The sequence below is a fragment of the Sylvia atricapilla genome, chromosome 19 (genome assembly GCF_009819655.1).
Source record: "Sylvia atricapilla isolate bSylAtr1 chromosome 19, bSylAtr1.pri, whole genome shotgun sequence".
Taxonomy (NCBI): domain Eukaryota; kingdom Metazoa; phylum Chordata; class Aves; order Passeriformes; family Sylviidae; genus Sylvia; species Sylvia atricapilla.
Window position 1 is genome coordinate 8311519 of NC_089158.1, and position 19555 is coordinate 8331073.

Consider the following 19555-nt stretch of genomic DNA (forward strand, 5'->3'; position numbering starts at 1 on the left):
AATTCCTGCAGCAGCCTCCGGGGAGGTTCTGCTGGAGAAACTCTTTGTTTTTAAGCAGCCTGGAGGCTGTGGAGGAGCTGCAGAGTGGCTGTGCATGGACAGGGACCTTTCCACAGGTGGGCAGCCTTTGGGTTGCTCTTTCCGTGGACAAAAGAAAATGTGTTTAATTTATAGAAATCTTGTCTTTGGAAAAATGCCTGAAAAAATCCCTGAGAGCTGCTCATCAGTTTGTGATGTGGGCAGCAGCCAGGGAGACGGGCACAGTGCAAATGGGCAAATTAAAATATGATTTAGTGAAGGGTGGAGCAAAAGGTTTTGAAATCCTGCCGCAGGTTCATCCTGGAGCTGAAGGCAGGAGAGGTTTTATTGCTCTTTGTGTGCTCTTGGTGCCATTAAAATCACAGGAAAAAGTGAGATTTGAGTTTTCTCCCCTATTTTTTGGGCCAAAGCTTTTGAAATCCTGCCGCGGGTTCATCCTGCACCTGAAGGCAGGAGTGGTTTTATTGCTCTTTGTGTGCCCTTGGTGCTATTAAAATCGACAAATTTGAGTTTTCTGCCCCGTTTTTTCTGCTGGCGGAGGAATGACAGCTGTCGTTTTGTTCCTGTATTAAAGCAGAGCCTGGTTGAGGGAGCCTGCCTTGTCTGACATTCCCTTCTGAAACTGATGATGGAGAGCACTCCTAATTTCCTTTGTTACATTTTTAACACACAGAAATTTATGTATTTGAAGGAGAGAGATCAGTGAGGACCCCAGTGAGTGCAGAGTGGCTTTAGAGCAGCTGGGTGTGTTTCCTTCATCCTCAGAAGATGAGGATCCCTGGGGGTGCAGACCCTTTAGGGGTCACTGATGTTGCAGATATTGCCAAACCCAAAGTGATTTTTCCATCCCAGCTCCATTTTGGATCCAGCTGCACCCAAAACCCACTTCCCTGCATTCCCCATGTCTCCCTGACCCTCCCAACTCCACCTGAGGCAATTCACACTCAGATTTTTACTGATTTCCACCTCAGCAACAGAAGCTCTGAAGGCTGGTGAGGAGAACCTGCTGGAAACTGGGGGATGCTGAATTATTCAGCAGCAAATCCCATGAGGAATGCTCCAGGCAGCCTGTGGCTAGCAGGGATGCAGGTTAGCTGAGCACTTGTGGTGGGATCTGGAGCTGGACTCCAGGAATTAGACATTTAATGAGGGGCTCTGAGCATCTTGTGACCTTCAGGAGTTTCCTGCCGCTGGGATTTGATCTGTTTCCCTGCCTGCAAACTCCCCCCAGGTGTTCTGCTGCGCAGGGAATGTTCCAGAACGCTTCCTGCTGCTCTGCTGGGAGAGGCTGAAGGGGAAAATTAGAAATAAGCCAGTGGAAAAGCACCAAAGATCCAAATGCTGCTCTCTTCCCTTTGGGAAAAGCGAGGTGGCTTCTGGAGGGGTCACCTGTGTCAGGAGGAGCTTCCTGGGGAGCAGCTGCCAAATAAATCACAGCTATAACGTGCTCTAAACCCCCCAAATCCTCATTTCTTCATCTCTTTTATCCACAGGGGCATCCTGGCAAGGAAGGTCCGCCTGGAGAGAAGGGGAGTCAGGTGGGTGTGCACAAACCCCTCAGCTGTGCCAGGAGGGAGGTCACAGCAGCTGGGTGGAGATGGATCTGCACAGGGGTGGCCCAGGGGCCAGGGGAGGTGCTGAGAAGCAAAGCTCAGCAGAAATTTGAAGAGCTGAGCCCAGATTTGATCTCTGGGTGTCCCTTTGGTCTGAGCTGCTCTGGTGGCCAGCAGTGCAGCACACGCCAAGGCTGACCCTGGGAATGGAGCTTGCTCTTGACAGACACAAATAAATATCCTCTCTGGACCAGGGAATGTAGAAAATAATTTTTTTTTTCTTACCCTCCTCATCCAAGTCTCTCTTTAACAATATATTTGAGATTACTGCCAGAGGCCAAAGGCCTTGAATTATGCACTGGTGTGTCTGTCCAGGAGATTTGGCAGCAGCATTCCTGCTGCAGCCCAGGCCCTCAGCAAACACTTGTCAAAAGCCTCTGCTCAGAGTCCAGCCCAGCTGGGTGCACACCCAGGAGTGCTGCTGGACACAACCCACAGGCAGGTTTTTGTCCCCCTGCTGTCACAGGAGGCTGAGAATTCCAACCTTTCCTCTGGAGAAATCAGAAATTATTTGGGGGTGATCCCTCCTCTCTGTGACCTTCACCAGGATGGTTTGGGAGCAGGGAGGCAGCAGAAATTGTTCCTCCTCCCTGGTTTTCTTCACCCCAAACCATAAATCATATTGGGTGTAGAAATCCCCTTTCCTAACAGGGTTTTTTTCCATCCTGACCCTTCTCATCCTCCCTTTCCTGTCTGATGGATCTTTGCCACCAGCTCAGCCCATCACACCTGCTGGAGGTGATGCCCCTGCAGCTCCCTGGACTGTTTGGGGCTAATTTGGGTTGTTTCGAGCTGTTTTGGGCATAATTTGGGTTATTTTGGGCTGTTTTGGGTTATTTTGGGCTATTTGGGGCTATTTTCAGGGGGCTGCTGCCATACCTATCCCATGTGGGAAACAGGAAATTTGTTTTCCGCACCCTCTCCTCCTCACTGCACTTTTGAGTTGGTTTTTGACACGTTTCTCTCGTTTGTGTTTCATCCCCTCAGGGTCCCCCGGGTCCTCAGGGCCCCATTGGTTATCCAGGACCTCGTGGAGTCAAGGTGAGGCGATGCAGGAGCAGTGTCCACGTCACTGGACACTGCTGGGGGACACAGATGTCCACTCGGGGCCACCTCAGTGACCACCAGCATTTATTGCTCCAGCCTTTTATCCATGGGGATCACGAATTCCCTGCTCCTCATGAACCCAAATAATCCTTTTTGGGGGGATTTCTCTCACCATTCTCCCAATCCCATTCTTCCCAGTTTACAGCCAGAGTCAATCTCAACCACAATTTAACAGGGTTAATAAACCAGAGCAGCCTCTTCCCAACACAAAGTTGGCTTTTCCCTGATCCCAAACCCTTCTGGGCAGAGCCTGAGGGTCTCAGCCATGTGCTTTTCCATGGATTGAATTCCAGCTCCTGCCTGAATTCCAGCTCCTGCCTCATTCCTGCTGCTGCTGAGGCACTGGGGGATTATTTTGTTTTCCTTCCCCCTCATTCTCCTCTGGTTTTATACCCACCAGGATGTGTTAATTCAGGTGCATCCTGCATCCCCAAAATTCCCATGAATCCACAGAGATCTGCACTGGCAAAAACAGGGTTTGTGGAGTGAGGCAGGTGAGGTTAAAGCCTCTCAAACCCATCTGCTGTTCCACCTGAAAACTCTGGGTGGGATGTGTTTGACCAATCCCAGCTCGTTCCTTGCAAGGCTGCAGAAGAGGACAGAATTCCATTAGGGAATGTTGGATTTCTCATTAAAAGTGGGAAAATCTTGCTTTAATTGTGAAAGAAATCGTGGCTTTAATTGGGAAAGAAATCGTGGCTTGCAGCAAACCCCACAGTCCAGGTTTGGTTTCCTACAAACAGCGTTCCATGAACTGCACGAGCTTCCAGCTTGGGAAAGAAAAAGTGTCTGATTGGGTTTGTAGCCATAAATAACTTTTAGATCTTTCCTCCCTTCCCAGAGCCCTGTTCTGCTGCACAAATCTTGATGGATTTTTAATTATATTTTTCCTTGACGTGCTAAAAGGAAGAAAAAAAATTAAAATACCCAAGCAATGTATTATTCCTTTTTAAAAAAGAAAACAAAAGTGGTTTTGTGCTGGTGTGGACACTAATTTTTTTTTTGTTTCCAGTTTGTATGGAAAATATAGACAGAGAAAAAAGAATTCATAGTGAATTTTATCCCTGGAAACAAAACTTATGGATAGAAACCACCAACCCCAGCTACCAAATCAAGACAGCAGAGGTTTGGGACTATAAGATGCTCCCTGATGAGCCAAAAGCCAGAGGGCAGCAGCTGATATTTGATTAATATCAACTCAATCACAGTTTAATTAATAAACTGTAGTTTTAGGAGCACCGCAGTTTGCAGAGATACAATTAAACATCAAAGAAAGCAGAAATCACCACAACTATTGGTGATTTTTAATTTCTTCACTCCAAACCTTTTCCCTGTGCCCTGGTAACACCTTGGTTTTCTCTCTCCAGGGAGCAGATGGAGTTCGTGGGTTGAAAGGCACCAAGGGGGAAAAGGTGAGTTCACTTTGGGGTGGTGTTCCTGCAGTTCCATTTTTGGGGGTGGATCCCACAGGATATTCCCTTGGAAGTTTTCTCCTTCACAGGAGGTTTTTTTGGGGGGGAGGAAGAAAAAGGGGGACTGAGCCCCTTTCCGTCATTCCTGCCCCTCCCCAGCACTTTTAGCTTGGGATCTCCCAAACTTTAAAACTTTCTGGGCAGTGTCTCCAGTGCCTCTGGGGATTAGCTGTAGGATGAGATGCATTATTGATTAATATGCAATTAAACCTCCTTGGCTGCAGGAAAACATTGCAGTGTCCTGGAGGCAGGTGTGAAACCTCCTCGGAGAAAATCAAACCAGTCCTGCTTCAGAAATAATTGATTCCCCAGGCTGCCGAGGCCTGGCTGCTGATGCTGGGCCTGTTTGTGATGCTGGCTTGCAGCCAGGATGGGGTGCAGGGCACATTTGGGGACGTTGTAGGGGTTTTTGGGGGGTTTGGGGTGGGTTTCCATCCCAAAGACTTGCAGAAGGCAATATGTGGATCTCAGCTTGTCCTCCCTGGACAAATGAGGCTTGAGAAACTTTAAATCTTTTTTTTTTTTCTCCTCATCTCTACACCTGGGGTGATTTTTCCCTTCTCTGTTTTTAGGGTGAAGATGGTTTCCCTGGCTTCAAAGGTGACATGGGCATCAAAGGAGATCGGGTGAGAGTCTGGGACCTGTGGGATCAATCCAGCAGCTCAGAGGAGGCTGTTGCCAGCCCCATCTCACCACCTCCTGCTCCCCTGGGTGACAAAGTGACACTGCTGTCCCCTCCCTGTGCTGGCAGTGCCACAGTCCGTGTCAACACCTCGGATTTCCCAATGATCCCCAATCCTCAAACACTTCCCAGGGCTGGCTCTGCGCATCCAGCACAGTTTGGGAAGCAGGAGGAGGCCAAGAGGGCTCCAATCCCAGCTGACCAGGGCTGGTTCTGTGGAGATATTCCCAGTGTGGATGGGATAACAGCTGCGTTTTGTGGGAATAAAACCCCGGTGCTTTGGTCACCCTCCACAAAGGAACCTCCCCTGGAATCGCCCAGCTTTCTCCCATGGAATATCTCTGGCAGCAAACGCCGGCCCTGCCCATCTAATTAACACTTCTCTTGTAATTCCCAGGGGGAGATTGGCCCCCCTGGCCCTCGGGGTGAGGACGGCCCCGAAGGTCCCAAAGGTCGCTCTGGCCCCAATGGAGATCCGGGTCCTCTTGGGCCTGCTGGAGAGAAGGTGAGCCAGGGATGGGGATTCCCATCCTTGTTTGAGTTTTGGGATCAGATTTACACTGAACCCCACTGGTTTTATCCCTCTCGGGACTGTGGGTAGCTTTAGGGAAGCCCGAGGGAGGTGGGTTTAGGGCAGCCGCATCCAGGTTTTGGTCTTTTTGGAAGTTATTTGGGTACAGAGAAAAAGATCAGAGGGGAATAAATGGAGAAATTGAAAGTTTAGTTTAAATAAATTGAAAGTTTAAATAAATTGAAATAAAGCCCCAACCATTCCTAACTGGTTCCCAGCACAGTTATGGTGCTCATTCTCCATCTCCCCATTGGGATTCCCTAAAGTTTAATTCCACCCAGGTCCCTTGCTCTGCTCCTCCCTGCACCTGGAATCTCCCATTCCTGCTGCCTCTGAAGGCCTGACTCCCTTTTCCTTTGTATTCCAGGGAAAACTCGGCGTGCCAGGATTGCCTGGGTATCCGGGCAGGCAGGGCCCCAAGGTAACGGGGAGTTTGGGCTGGGATGGGGAGGTTTGGGATTGGACAGGGAGGTTTGGGGTGGGATGAGAAGGTTGGGATGGGAATAGATGGGAAAAAAGGGAATGGAAGATGATGGAACGTGACAGAACGGAAAGGGATGGGATGGGGAAATTTGGATGAGATGAGGAGGTTCAGGAGGTGAGGGAATGGGATGGGGAGGATGGGATAGGACGGCATGGGAAGGTTCGGGATGGGATGAGGAGGTTTGGGATGGGATGAGGAGGTTTGGGATGGGATGGGAAGGTTTGGGATGGGATGGGAAGGTTTGGGATGGGATGGGGAGGTTTGGGATGGGATGGGGAGGTTTGGGACATGATGGGAAGCCCAGGGACACTGCCCAACTCAGCCCCCACTTGTGGGATGAGATCCCTCCTTCCCACTCATGCAGGACAAAAATAGGGATGGACAAAACCAGCAGCCAGCCCTGAGCTGGTGGAATCCAACCCAGGGGCTGGTTGTGCATGGCTTTGATCCCAGAGTGGTGGGAAGAGCTGGAGAAGCGCTGGGATGTGCAGGGATGGATCCCAGCAGGCTCCCTGAGAGCTTCCCTGCCGCTAAAAGGCACCACAGTCCTTCTCCTTGCATTAGGGGTTCTGTCTTCCAAGACAGCGTTGTCTCATTAATTAAGGAGGCTAGCTAATGACTCAGGGTCTCCCTGAAAGGATGAGGAAGCTGCCATTTGCATATTTGCAAACATCTTTTGTAGCTTCTCTCCACGCCCACCTCTGTCCAGGCCATTTCCAAGGCGTTTCTTTTTTTTTTTTTTAATTAAAACTGTGAATTCCACCCCACAGGCTTAAACTGCAGCCCAGTTTTCACATGCCCTGGAGGCTTTGGGAACTTCTGTTTTTGTTAAGATTTTTTTTTTTGTAAGAATCGTATTTTATTATTCATGTTGACTGCTTTAAAAAACCCCAAAAACACAAAACAACCCAGGCCTGTTTCATTCTGAGAATATAATTATCTGCAAGAGATTGTTTCCTGCTCGTGGTGGGGCTGGTTTATTTTCTAATTTGCATTTTAAATCTGGAGTAAGGTTGAGGGGGCGGGGTTTTTTTCAGAATTTTCTTGGACTAATCCATATTTTAAAAGCAGCAGCAGCAATTCTCCCGGCGCTGACATCAGAAAGGAACAAGCCAGGAGTTAAATTTTCATGTGCACCACAGTGACTTAGGAGCTAAAATCCTGAATCCTGCCTGGGCTCCCATCACAACCTTGGGCTTGGGTCTCTGCAGTGACTGCTAATGAGCCGTGGAGATTATTTTTGGTGTTGTTTTGGGGGAAAATTGAATTTTATGGAGTCACCCCAGGTTTGGAGTGGTTTTGCAGCTATTTGAGGAAGGCTGAGATGGAACAGAGACTGGACAGAGCTGGAGAAAAAAGTAGAGATTTATTGAAAGGTCTTTAGGACACACCTTGGGCAGGACAAGAGCCTGGCCAGGGCTACACCCAAGGTGGACCCAAAATGGGCACAAAATGGTGACAAAATGGTCACAAAATGGGCCTAAAATGGTCCAAAAATGGACCCAAAATGGACCAAAAATGGACCCAAAATGGACACAAAATGGATACCAAATGGACAAATGGTCACGAGGTCTCACACTTTTATAAGTTTGGGTCCATTTGCACTTTGGGGTTGAATTGTCCCATTCCAGCTCCAGGCTGTGAGGTCCCATCCTTGTCCCTCCCTCCAGCCCACCCTTGGTTGTGCTTTGGGCTGAAAGTTGTCCTTGGTGTGCAGCAGGAGAAGGATTTGTTTTGTGTCCGTGCTGTGTGCAGAGCTGAGTGACACTGACTGTGAGCTCAGAGCTGCTCCCCTGGGCACCACAGAACAGGAAAATACAAAAGATAAAACTCAAGGCATCATTTCAAGGTCCACGGGACAGGAGCTGGGAGCTCTGGGGTTGCTCCAGGTCGGTGGGTGCTGCTGGGGATGTCCAGAGCTGTCCCTGGAGTGTCCTGAGCCTCTCTCCCTCTGTTTGCTCTTCCCCCAAGGGCTCCATCGGCTTCCCAGGATTTCCAGGAGCCAACGGAGAGAAGGGCACACGGGTAAGAGCTGGTTTTCTCACAGATTTCTTTCTCTTCAAAGAGATTTGGGGATCACTCCTTTACTGGGCTGCTGCTCCAGAGGTTTTCTCACTTAGGAATTTGCCCAAAAAGGCTGATCCCAGGGCGAGGCTGCTGCTGCAGGACAGGAGGATGCTGCTGATGGCACAACCAGCAGCTTCCCAATGAAACCCTGGGAATTTTCCCCCTCAGGATATTTCAAGAGGCTCCTCTGAACCCAAATCCTTCCCTGCGCTGTCAGACTTTGCTCAGGGCACAAAGAGCTCTTTAACTAACAGTAATTATTAGAGATGGCTGAGTCTGTGCAGAGGCAGCCAGAGCCATCTCTCACCTAACTTGAAATTCTAAATGCATGGCTGGGAACGCTCTCAGTGCTTTTAATAAGCTGCTCAAAATTCAGAGACGCCCTGAAAATCAGGGGGTTTCATCCCCCAGCCTTGTCTCTGCCTCTCACCCCACCTCCACAGCCTTCTCTCAGAATGGGGATTGTCTAAATATACTGATTTATTTTTTATCTGCTGCAGAACATGCTCGAATTAAAGGATTCAGAGTACAAACAAAGTCATTTTCTGCACCAGCTCCGGTCACAGTGACAAGAAGGGGGAGTGAGGACAGCAAGTGGAATTAGTTTCCTTTTTACTCTCATTTAAATAGAAATGACTTCTAACAGACGGCTTTGAGAGGAGCCCAGCAAATATAAATCACTTTGCACTGCATGAATATCCTGCCACTGCAATTTGGGTTCTATCCACTCCCCCTTTTTATTTATTATTTCATTTCATTTGGGACTACAAATGCTCATCCTCATCCTTCCCTCTGCTCTGGCTGGGCAGGAGGGGAGAGGACAGGGAATTCAGCCTGGAATTCACTGGAATTCTCTGGAATTACCCTCCTCCTGCTCAAATATAAACTCCTGGGCCAGATTTTTGGGGGTGTAGAAGAGCAGGGGAGGGATGTGCTGCTTTGAATCCCTGCGTATCCATAAATGATTTTATTCTGGGATGGGATGGGAAACCTTCCAGGGAGTGGGGAAAGTCCCAGGAGCTGGGCATTTCTGAGGTTGGAACAAACCCTGAGGGGGTTTAGCCTGGAATTTTGGCATTATCCAGCCTGAAAGGGGTTGGGAAAGGAGCAGATCTGATGGGGAAGGGCCCAGCTTCAGAACAAGAAGGGAAGAAAAGACAAAAAAATAAGCACTTTCCTCACTTTTATTCCAAATGAGCTTTGTGCCTTTAATGGAGGTAGTGACGATATTTAGTTACCCCCTTGGTGTGCCACACATTTCTTCAGTTCAGGAGTTAAAAAAAGGGGGTTTTAACCTTTCAAGCATTGATTTATTTCTGGGTAATCCAAATTTTTTAATTTTTTCTTTTTTAATTTTCAACGGGCGATTCGACCTTTTCTGCCCATTTTATACCCAGTTCCTCACCCTGCATTCACTTTATCAGTGTAGAGAGATTTTTTAATGGACAAACATTTCCATTAGCAAGAGGAGCTCAGCTTGGAAATTTCAGAGTGGCAGAAATAGTGATTTTCAGGAACAGCTTTGCTATTCATCCATATATATATATATTATATTTTATTTTGCTGCCAAGTATGCCATCTGAAATAAGAGAAAAGCAATTATATACAGAATTATAGGCTGAGCTGGGGTCATTCTGCTCCAGTCCTCATTTTAATTTAAGCCTCCTTGAGTCAGACTTGATAAATCCCCCTCTGCCTCTCCTAAGTCCTCTCAATTTGCTGGGTTTATGAGTGTGTTCATGTGGAGTTGGGACAGAAAACTCCCAGGATTTTCCCCCTCCAGTTCATTGTGGAATAACTCAATTTGCAGCTGCAACGACCCCCAAATCATTTTTTTTGGGCTTCTCTTTATTACAATATCCCCATTTTGCTCTTCAGTTCCCTGGTTTGTGTGGCCAAATTCATGCAAATCCCACGTTTCTCTCCCGAAATGGAACTCAGCTTTTCAGCTCGTTGCCTCAGCAGCACAAAGAGTCTTCCCAAGTCCTTAAATAATTCAGAAAAAAAAAAAAAAAAAAAAGAAAAAAAAAAAGGTGAAAAGCAAAGGTGGAAGGGCAGGACCTGCACAGGCAGCTGAATTTTAGTGCTGAGGTGCTGAACATCCCCAAACAGCAAAGTTCAGCTCGTGGCCGTTCAGTTGTGCAAAAAAATAATCCCATAAAACCCACAAAAAAAAGGGCTGGAAAGGTAAAACTGGGGAGGGAGAAAACGGATGAAGGCGATTAGAGGATGAGTCTGGGAAAAGGCCAGGAGAATTGGGACGGCTGGAGAAAAAAAAGCTTTGGGCTGAGCTGGTTGTGGCCTTCCAGACCTCGAAGGGAAGCTGCAGGAAAAGATGGAATAAAACCATTTCAAGGAGCCTGGAGTGACTTGGAGCAGCTTGGGAAGGTGGAAGGTGTTTGGAATGAGCAGAGTTTTAAGGTCCCTCCCAACCCAAGGCAGCCTTTGGTTCTCTGTTCGGAGCTGTTGGAGAATTCTGACCCATTAAATCCCCCAGGAGCTGCTCATCCCCGAGCCCATCCTCAGCTCCAGCTGGGCCCAGCACCTTCTCGAGACCTGCTCATCAAATCAACAATTAAACACGAATAATAAATCTTATTTTAAGAGCTGTTTTCTGCCATTAGCAGAGAACAATCCATTTCCCTGCTTGCCCAGTCTGTGCAGAGCCTGGGAGGTGTGGAGGTCCCCAAAAATCCAACTATTTTCTTGAAAATAACCCAAATTTAGCTGCTTTCACATCAAAACCCTTTGTTTGCAAAATATAGGTCCGTGTACATTTGCAGGGAATATAAATTCGTTGCAACTGCACACAGGGCTGAATGCATGATTAACAACAGCAATGAGCAGGGGGGAGAAATTCGGCTTAAAAATAGAACTGTGGGAGAAGGAGAGGAGCGTGGGGGGCTACCTGAGGGGAGGCAGCACCCTCTCCTCCAAACCTGCTCCCAATTTAGCCTCCCAGAGCTCAAAGAAAAACCAGCTGGAGTACTTTAAAGTGAATTTTGTCATTAATTAAAAAAAAAAAAAAGAAAAAAAAAGAAGAAAAAACGCCGGCGGGTTTTAATAAACGGAGCTGCAGAACGAGGAAGATTCAGCAGGACTAATTTTAGCAGCTGGAAGAAAGTTGATGGCGAAGTTTTGCAGCTCCTGTTTTATGTTCTGCTGGTTAATGAGTGTCAGAGCCGAGCAGGCAGCGCAGGGAGGTGATGGATTTGGGGCAGAAAATGGCAAAGGGATATTTTAAGCACCCAGTGCTCCTTCCATGGAAATCGAGGCTTCTTCTGCTTTCCTTTCTCAGGGGATTGGTGCCATTAATGGGGAAAAGGGGTAAAATCAAACCTCTCAGTGGGTTTTTGGCCACTGACACCAGCCAAAACTGTGCTTTTAGGCCATTCTTTTGTTTTTTAGGCACAGCTTAGTGTGTAATTTTGTAATTTTGCAAGTAATTTTGGTTAAAAATTGCCAAATTTAATTTCTATTAAGCCTGATTGTTGCTAAATTTAAACAAAGCCAAATTTAAGTCTCCTTCACTTTAATTCATTTTATGTTCCATTCCAATTTTGTCAACATCAGTTTTTATTCAATATTAGTAATGCTGAATTGGACTTCTCTTGAGTTCTTGAATTTTGTTAGCATCAATTTTTATTCAATATTAGTAATGTTAAATTGGACTTCTCTTGAATTCTTGAATTTTGTTAACATCAATTTTTATTCAATATTAGTAATGTCAAATTCGACTTCTCTTGAATTCCGCTTAAGTAACGTTAGTTTTTACCAAGTTTAATTTTAATTTCCAGCTTAATTTTGTTAGGCCTCTCAGTGGCCCCATCCCTGGATCAGAAAAGGGGATAATCCACCTCACTGCCAGGTTTAGGTGCAGCAGCCTGTCCTTTTTCCAAGGCAGGATTAATCCCAGTCCCCAGAGTTGAGTGCAGCTCTCAGATCCCACGAGATGCTGCCAAAAAAACCCCTGGAATTCCTGTTTTAGCTCGGAGTTAGGGAAGATTTGTGAGTATCTAAGGCAGCTGAACTGGTCTGTGTGAGCAGGGAGGAGCTGCTCCCAGCAGGGATCTGCTCTCACACCTTCCCAACCCCACAGCAGCACGTGGGAGCAGCGGGATGAGCCCTGCCCCACGCCAGGAGCAGGGGTCAGAGGGGGAAAATGGGGTTACAGGTCTTGGGGTGGCAGAGCTGAAGAGTTTTTGGGGTACTAAATGAGTTTTGGGGTGGGTTTGGGTCTGAGGGTGTGGCTTCATCTTTTGAAAGCATTTTGGGGTTTTAAAGGACTTCGGCTGCTGCTGCTGAGGAGATCCATTCCCTCAGAGAGCAGATGTTGTCTGGGCACTGGGATCACAGCCCAGACCTGCCCAAGTGCTGTAATTCACATAAACACACGAATCAGGAGGTGGAAGTGAACCTGCTGCTGACTGTTTCATGGCAGATGAGAGGCAGAGTGGTGAGGCAGGCTGTGTGTGTGCCAGGCTCTGCTGTGCTGTTGGTTCCTAATTCCTTCTCCTTTTCCATTCCAGGGCACTCCTGGCAAGCCAGGTCCCAGGGGACAGCGTGGTCCCACGGTAAGGAGCCACTTCTTCATCCTTGTGCCTTCCCAAACCCCAAATCCTGGCCAAAAGGGAAACTGGGATGTGCTTTGTGTCCTCACCTGGGGGAGATCTGGCTTTCAGCAGCTGCAGCTGAGCCAGGGGGACACAGATTTGGGGCTGGGTCTCACCATTGAACAGGGTTTAAATCTTTCTGGTGGCTTTCTTGTCAGCCCTTGCTGCTGCTGGGATGATCTGTTGACCCCACGTAGCTCAGGTGCTTGGGGCAGCAGAAAGGCCTCAAATGTCACCTTTTTGTGTCTTCTCAAGGGTCCACGTGGGGAAAGAGGCCCCAGGGGAAGCACTGGAAAACCTGGACCAAAGGTAAGGCTTGGGGGAGCCTTTGGGGTCGTGTCCTAAGCAGTGTTGGTGTGGAGAGCATCTGGATCATCACCCTCCATCCCCTTATTTTCCTTTTCCATTGGATTTGGAGAGCTGAGCCCTCCTGGGATCCATTCCCACCTCAAGGGCTCGTAACCCAACGTGCCCAGGTTCTGTAAATGGAAATGTTGTAAATGGAAATGTTCTGTGGATGTGGTGGCCCAGGAGCCAGCAGGACTTTCCATCCCAACATCAGCGCAACCCTACAGCCCCTAACCCTCCCCTAAGCCCTTGTTTTTGGGATTTAGATCGAGTTTAAACCCTCTTTGAGCCCTCAGGCTGTGCTGTGGGAGAGGGCACGTGCTGCTGTTGGTCTCCAGAACTTGGCTGAGCCATTTTTTTTGCCTTCCCACTGCTGAGCCAGGATTGGCCACCAGGCCAAATTTGGGATTTTTCTCCCAGACAAATTTGGGATTGTTCTCCCGGCCAAATTTGGGATTTTTCGCCCGGCCAGCCCAGAGGAGGCACTGACTGATCACCTGAGCATCGATCACCAGGCTCAAAGGAAGCAAAGCTTTTGTCGTGAGACATTGTCACCACCATGCTGCCAGATCTAAAAACAAATCTCTGCTTGTGTTGGCACGGATTTGGGACAAATCCCTCCTCCTCAGGGTGGCATTTATCTCTCCGAGGGAGGCCACAGAGGGATGGAAATAGCCCAATCTCCCCTGGATTTTTGTGAAGGGATGTGGGGGGAACAGGCAGCTGCTCATTTGTCACTGGCTGCTGCTCCTGCCACGGAATTATTATTAGAGAGGCCTGGGGGAGTTGCTGGGGTGTGGTGTCACCGTGGGCTCGGTGCCATCTGAAGCCTTTGCACACAGTGATGCTGATTTGGGGGATTTTTTTTTTTTTTTTTTAATGTTCTCATGTTTTCCTTCTTCCTAAAAGGGCAACTCTGGTGGTGATGGCCCCCCTGGTCCTCCTGGAGAAAGGGTAAGATGAGCTGAGGGGTGGAGTTCAGCCCAGAGGACGTGGGGTGGCAGGGCTGTGAGGGTTTTTTTGGCAAGGAGGATCCTCCTGGGTGCCCTGTTAGCAGACAGGAGCCAGGATGCAGCTCAGCAAAAGGAGAGAAAAAAAAAAGGAAAACTCAGGTTAGAACTCCAAGGTGGAACGTGTTGGTGTGGTGAGAGGTCTCCCAAGGCACCTCCAGCCCTTAGGTCCTGTCTGAGCTCTCCAGGGCAGGCTCAGGTGGGGCTTTGGGTGTCCTGTGGAAGCATCACTCGTGGGAGAAGGCAGGAGTCACCCCTGGGTGGCTGCAGGCAGCCAGAGTTTCAGGCACTTTCTGCAGGATGAGGTTCTCTAGGACCTCCTGCTGCTTTCTCCAGACCACAGTCAGGTGGGAAATCCTGAAACAATGGGACTTCCATCATTCTACCCTCAATTTCTGATTTTATTTTTCCCCCACTAGATTTTGTGCTGTTTGTAATTTTTTTCTACACAATCACCCAGCACTTGGCATTCCAGATCTTTGTGCTCACCTGCTGCTCACACAGAGGGATAACATTTCACATCAAGCCTTCCAGGTTCCTTAACCAAATTCTCTACCTTGTCTTTCCTCTCAGGGACCACCAGGGCCACAAGGACCGACTGGATTTCCTGGACCAAAAGGCCCCCCTGTAAGTAACTCAACTCCTGGGACATGCACAGGAATAATCCAGTCCTTCCCACCCCTGACAAGTGGTGACATTCCCAATCAAAGGCATTTTACTGGCGCACACTGATAACAACCCCGCTGGTTTCTCAGATTTTTAAATAGCCAAGTAAATTGCAGCTGATTATGAATGTTCATTTCCTACTGACTCAGGATCTCTGGGATCTTTCGTGGTTGTTTTGTGCTTTATTTTCCCTCTGTGGACGTGGAGGACAGCACAGCACCACTGTCTCTGCAGTTGTTGTACACTGAGGGGGAGCTCAGAAATGGTTTGGGAGTGATTTCCTCAGTGTGATGAGCAGCTCCTGTGAGACAAATCCTCTGGGAGATGTGTGGGAAAGCTTTTAGGGCTCTGCACCTCCATTTCCCTGGGAGACAGCTGGGAGCTGGGGCCAGCAGGGCTGGTTCAATCTCTGTCACAGTTTGATTACTGAGCTCTTGGTGATGGTGTTTTTCCCGCTGCTTTTCTGCCACAGGGTCCTCCTGGGAAGGATGGATTGCCTGGGCACCCTGGACAGAGAGGAGAAACTGTAAGTAGCCAAAAAAAATCTCAGACTGGTCATCACTCCAGGGCCTCATTTTGCTTTCTCTAAACGCTCCTGTGCTGCTGAGGAGAGAGATGAAATCCACGTTGGGATTGTTTGGATTCCCTGAGGATCTGTGTCCCTGAAGCTGCTCAGGGTGGGCTGTGGGAAGGAGGAAGGAGCCCGTTTTCCCCTCCCTGCCTTCCCCAGCAAATGAGCATTAAACAGGGTTTGCACATCGTGCGTTTTTTCCCCTCAACTTATCACCCAATTTAATTAACTTCGCTGGCATTTGCTAAGCAAGGCAGTGCAAACACTGCTCAGCACCAGCTATTTATTTACACGCCCTAAGACTGATTTAAAAAAAAGGGCTTTGAGGTGGTTTTGAGCCGAGTGTTCAGGTTGGGATTAACTTAAAAGGTGAAGAGTTTTCACCTGCCAGAGCCTGACTGACGCTGAGCCTTCCTTGAGTTTTCCATGACATCCAAGGACACCTCCAGCCAAAGTGGAGGGAGGAATGAGAACTTTGACAGCATCTGCTGTCGTCAGCTGCAGAGACTGGAATCAAAAGCATCAACCTCCAAGTCTGCAGCAATGAATGGAGAATGTTCTTTTAATTATTTTTGGGGGGTCTGAAAGCTCTGCCTAATAGCTTTCCTTAATTTGCCTCTCCCAGGAAACAGAATCTCTGTCAGCCTTGCAGAGATCACTTTCCCCTGCAGACCCAGGCAGCTAAAGTCCCTTTTTTATCCCCTTTTCCCCCTCACAGTGCCAAAAAGCAAAGAGAGAAGCATAAAAATGAATTCAATGCTCTTTCTACATCAGTAGCCTGGTCAGTGCAGTGTATCTTGGTGCAAGATTGAAATCTCTGTGTCAAACTCTTCCCCTCATAAAGTTCCCATTCAGCAGCAAACAGGCACGCTGAGATGTTTGGCCATATTAGATTTGCAAAGGCTGGCTCTAAAAAAAAGCCATGACAGATTCTAAAACCTCTGTGCCCAAGGCTCAAAGAGTACAAAAGGAAACCCCTTTCTTCAGGTTAATAAGGAAAATCCTGCACAAAAATGGTCTAAACATTTGTCTGTGATAAGCATTTGAATTGTACCTTCATTTCCCAGGGATATTTTGCCATTTCCTCATCAGCGACAGGATATTTTCTGATCTGCAGGCAGCCAGAATAGCATGGAGGAGTTATTTAAGCATGACAGGCTGGCGTTGGCATGGGATTTATCTGATCCTCTTTTTGTGGCAACGGGAAAATAGCCCGTGTGCCCTAAATGCCATTCCTAAAGCTTGTCAGCAGGCTGGAGTAACAACCATAATTAATGTGCTTTTTAAGGAGTAGCCTGGGAGAGCCAAACAATTGCAGTGGTGAGAGTTCCTCGTTGTCACTCTTCAAAATGCCGTTTGGAAGGAGCTGGCACGGAGACTTCCCTGTTGATCTTCCTTTGGAGATAAACACGGCTGTGGTTCCTTTCAGCACGGGTTGATGGAGGAGATGAAGCTTCACTCAGCCCGCAGAGGTTGTGGAGCTCATGGGAGCTGAGCTGGGACAGAACCGAGCCCAAACCAGCACCAGAACGGGGAGCAGGAGAAGGGAAATGGCTTTTAAGGATTGCTCAGCATGAAGAAGTTCACACTAATTTTTAACAGCCATTTAAAAGCCATTAATGGCATTTTTAATTGCCATTTCCTCTATGGTTTTACGAGCGTAAGAGATTTTTATGTGTGTGTGTATATATGGCCAAACCACAACAGCTCCGTCCAAACAGCAGGGCTGAGCTTTGAGAATCCTTTCCTCTCCCTCTGTTTCACCCTTTATAAATGCACAAAGACATTTTCCCCACTTTCTGTTGGATTTTCTTATTTCCTTTTCCTTCTGGTGCCCACCCTGGCCGGGGGTTTCACTGGTGGCAGTGTGACCCTCACAGGAGTTCTCCTTGGCAGAAGTGTCACCTCTTTGTCTTTTCCCTTTCTCTGACAGGGTTTCCAAGGCAAGACTGGCCCTCCAGGCCCCCCAGGTGTCGTAGGTCCTCAGGTAAGAGGCAGATGCTCAATCCTGGCACTGGGCTTGGAGCTGCTGGGGCAGCAGGGACTACTTTCCCTTGTCGGGTGGCTTTGAAATTCCTAAGGCAGGTGTGAAATCCCCCCATGGCCCCAGGTCATCTTGCTGAGGGGTTGGGATGGGGTTTGGATAAAGGTAAAGGAGGTGGTTCCTGTGAGCTCAGCACAGCCACCCTGGTGTAAAACCGGTGTGGGGTGAGAAACCAGCTAAAAAAACCCCTACAAACCAGCTAAAAACCACAACCCGGCTGGAAAACACAACCCAGCTCAAAGGCCATGAGCAGACAGAGGTAGATGGGGTCTCCAGGGGCTGTGCAGCTGCTGGTGCTCAGGGCAGAGCAAAGAGTGCTGGAGCACTCTTCATGTCACTGTGAGCAAAATCTTCCCTCTTTCATCCGAGGGGCTGCCAGGTTCTGCTTGTCTTGGCAGTCATCATGAGCTGTTTATGCATCAGCAGGTTCATTCTTTTCTTGCAGCCATCATGAGCTGTTCATGCATAAGCAGGTTCATTCTTGCAGCCATCATGAGCTGTTCATGCGTGAGCAGGTTCACGCATTTCTTGCAGTCCCCGATGTGGGAACCAGCACAAGCACAGCTTTCAGTGAACCTACACCGAGCAGGACCGGCTTTGGGTCCAGCCTTCTTCCCTGAGCTGCTTTGGGAGCAGCTCTTTAATTAGAGAGTAATTAATTTGTCCTCTCTAATGACAGCATAGAGCCCCCGATTTGTGCATTCCCTGATTAGGGGCAATTCCCTGACGGTCGGTGTCTGTCTCCTCGAGCACAAATCAGGCTCGGTGGCAATTTCGGTGGGGCTCTGCTGGGTGTCGTTGCTGTGATCTGTGGCTGCTGAGCGAGCTCTGCGTGCTCTAAGTGCCCTCCCTGCAGCGGGACATGAGTTACAGCCCTGTCCCCAGAGCCACTGAGGGACAGGGACACGGTGGTTTTGTGCACGTGGCTTTTGTCCTCCTAAAAAAAAAATAATAAAATAAAAATAAACGGGTCTCTGGGGAGCCCTGTGTGCCACTTGTCACCCCGAGTGCCCTCGCAGGGCGCAGAGGCAGCCGCTAATTGCCGCGGAGTACGAGCCTGATGCATTATTTATGTCCCATCCGAGCAGGAATCAGCAGGGCTGGAGAGTGCTTAGGAAGTTTTCAATTAAGAAGGAAAAGCTGAGGATGGCAGTTGTAGTGTTATCATCTCGTTCGGGTGAAATCCGCTCTGGCTCCAGAGGTTTCTGTCTGCCCAGGGTGATGTTGGCCACTTCCAGAACAAGGTGCCTGGAGATGCCACAGGGGGAATATTTTCAGGGATCACTGGTGGCACTGAAAGGCGCCTCTTCCATCCCATTACAGCCCAAAGGACCGTCGTGTTTTAATCTTCTTTTTGCCAGGGTCAGGATTAAATGCTCCAGAGGGGATTTCTTGTTGGGACTCAGATGTTTATTAATTGTTATCTATGTTACAGTCTCACAAGCTGTGAGTTCTACAGCACGTCGAGCTGACAAAGTAAAAATGGCCCTTATATTTCTCTCTACAAAGCCTTTTAAGGATAAACTGTCCAGTTAAGAAATGACACCTCGATTATTTTTACTTTTAACCCAATAACCAACCACCTGTGGCCTGCAATGGGGATTTTCTACCCAATTACAAAATCCCACCCCAACCCATGGAGAAGAAGAAGGTGAAAAAGGACTGAACCTCCATCTTGCTTTATACACATTATTATATTCTGAAACCTTAAACTCTTAAGTTTTCCACCCCGTGATATCACAGACTTCTATTCAAACTCCACACCCATAATTCCAACGCTATCATTCAATTTTGGAAGGCTTTTCCATGGCCTCGGGCCAAATACAGTTTTTTCTTGGGGGTCGGTGGCTGTCGAAAAGTCCAAGAAAATCCAAAATTCTCAGTGCCCAGGGTCCCATCAAGGATCAAACAGACACCCTGCACTTTTTCCTCTTTTGGCTGTCCTGCCAATACTCACCCCATTTTTTCTGACTATTTTTTTTTTTTTCTCTCCAGGGTCCAACTGGTGAGACTGGGCCCATGGGTGAACGAGGCCACCCAGGTCCTCCAGGACCCCCAGGGGAACAAGGTCTCCCTGGGCTCACTGGAAAAGAAGGCACCAAGGTAGGCAGGGACAGGAATTCACCCTCCTGGCTGCCTGTCCCTCCCTGCAGATGGAGAGGACAGAAATCCCTCCCTTCCTGGAGGTTCAGGAAAGAAATGAAGCTCGTTTCAGCTGGAGGAGATGAGCTGGGCATCCCTGAGCTGTGTCTTTATCCCTGTCCTGGC

The 19555-nt window shown here is 48.4% G+C and overlaps 1 protein-coding gene across 1 annotated transcript in view; it reads left to right on the forward strand.

Annotated features, from left to right (window-relative positions):
- The window catches only part of COL5A1 (collagen type V alpha 1 chain), a 137006-nt gene that overhangs the window by 95889 nt on the left and 21562 nt on the right, over positions 1-19555 (forward strand). Inside the window, 14 exon segments of the mRNA XM_066332902.1 lie at positions 1533-1577; positions 2640-2693; positions 4127-4171; positions 4804-4857; positions 5311-5418; positions 5852-5905; positions 7940-7993; positions 12565-12609; positions 12904-12957; positions 13906-13950; positions 14580-14633; positions 15145-15198; positions 17177-17230; positions 19283-19390. Of these exon segments, the coding sequence (XP_066188999.1) occupies positions 1533-1577; positions 2640-2693; positions 4127-4171; positions 4804-4857; positions 5311-5418; positions 5852-5905; positions 7940-7993; positions 12565-12609; positions 12904-12957; positions 13906-13950; positions 14580-14633; positions 15145-15198; positions 17177-17230; positions 19283-19390 (828 nt within the window).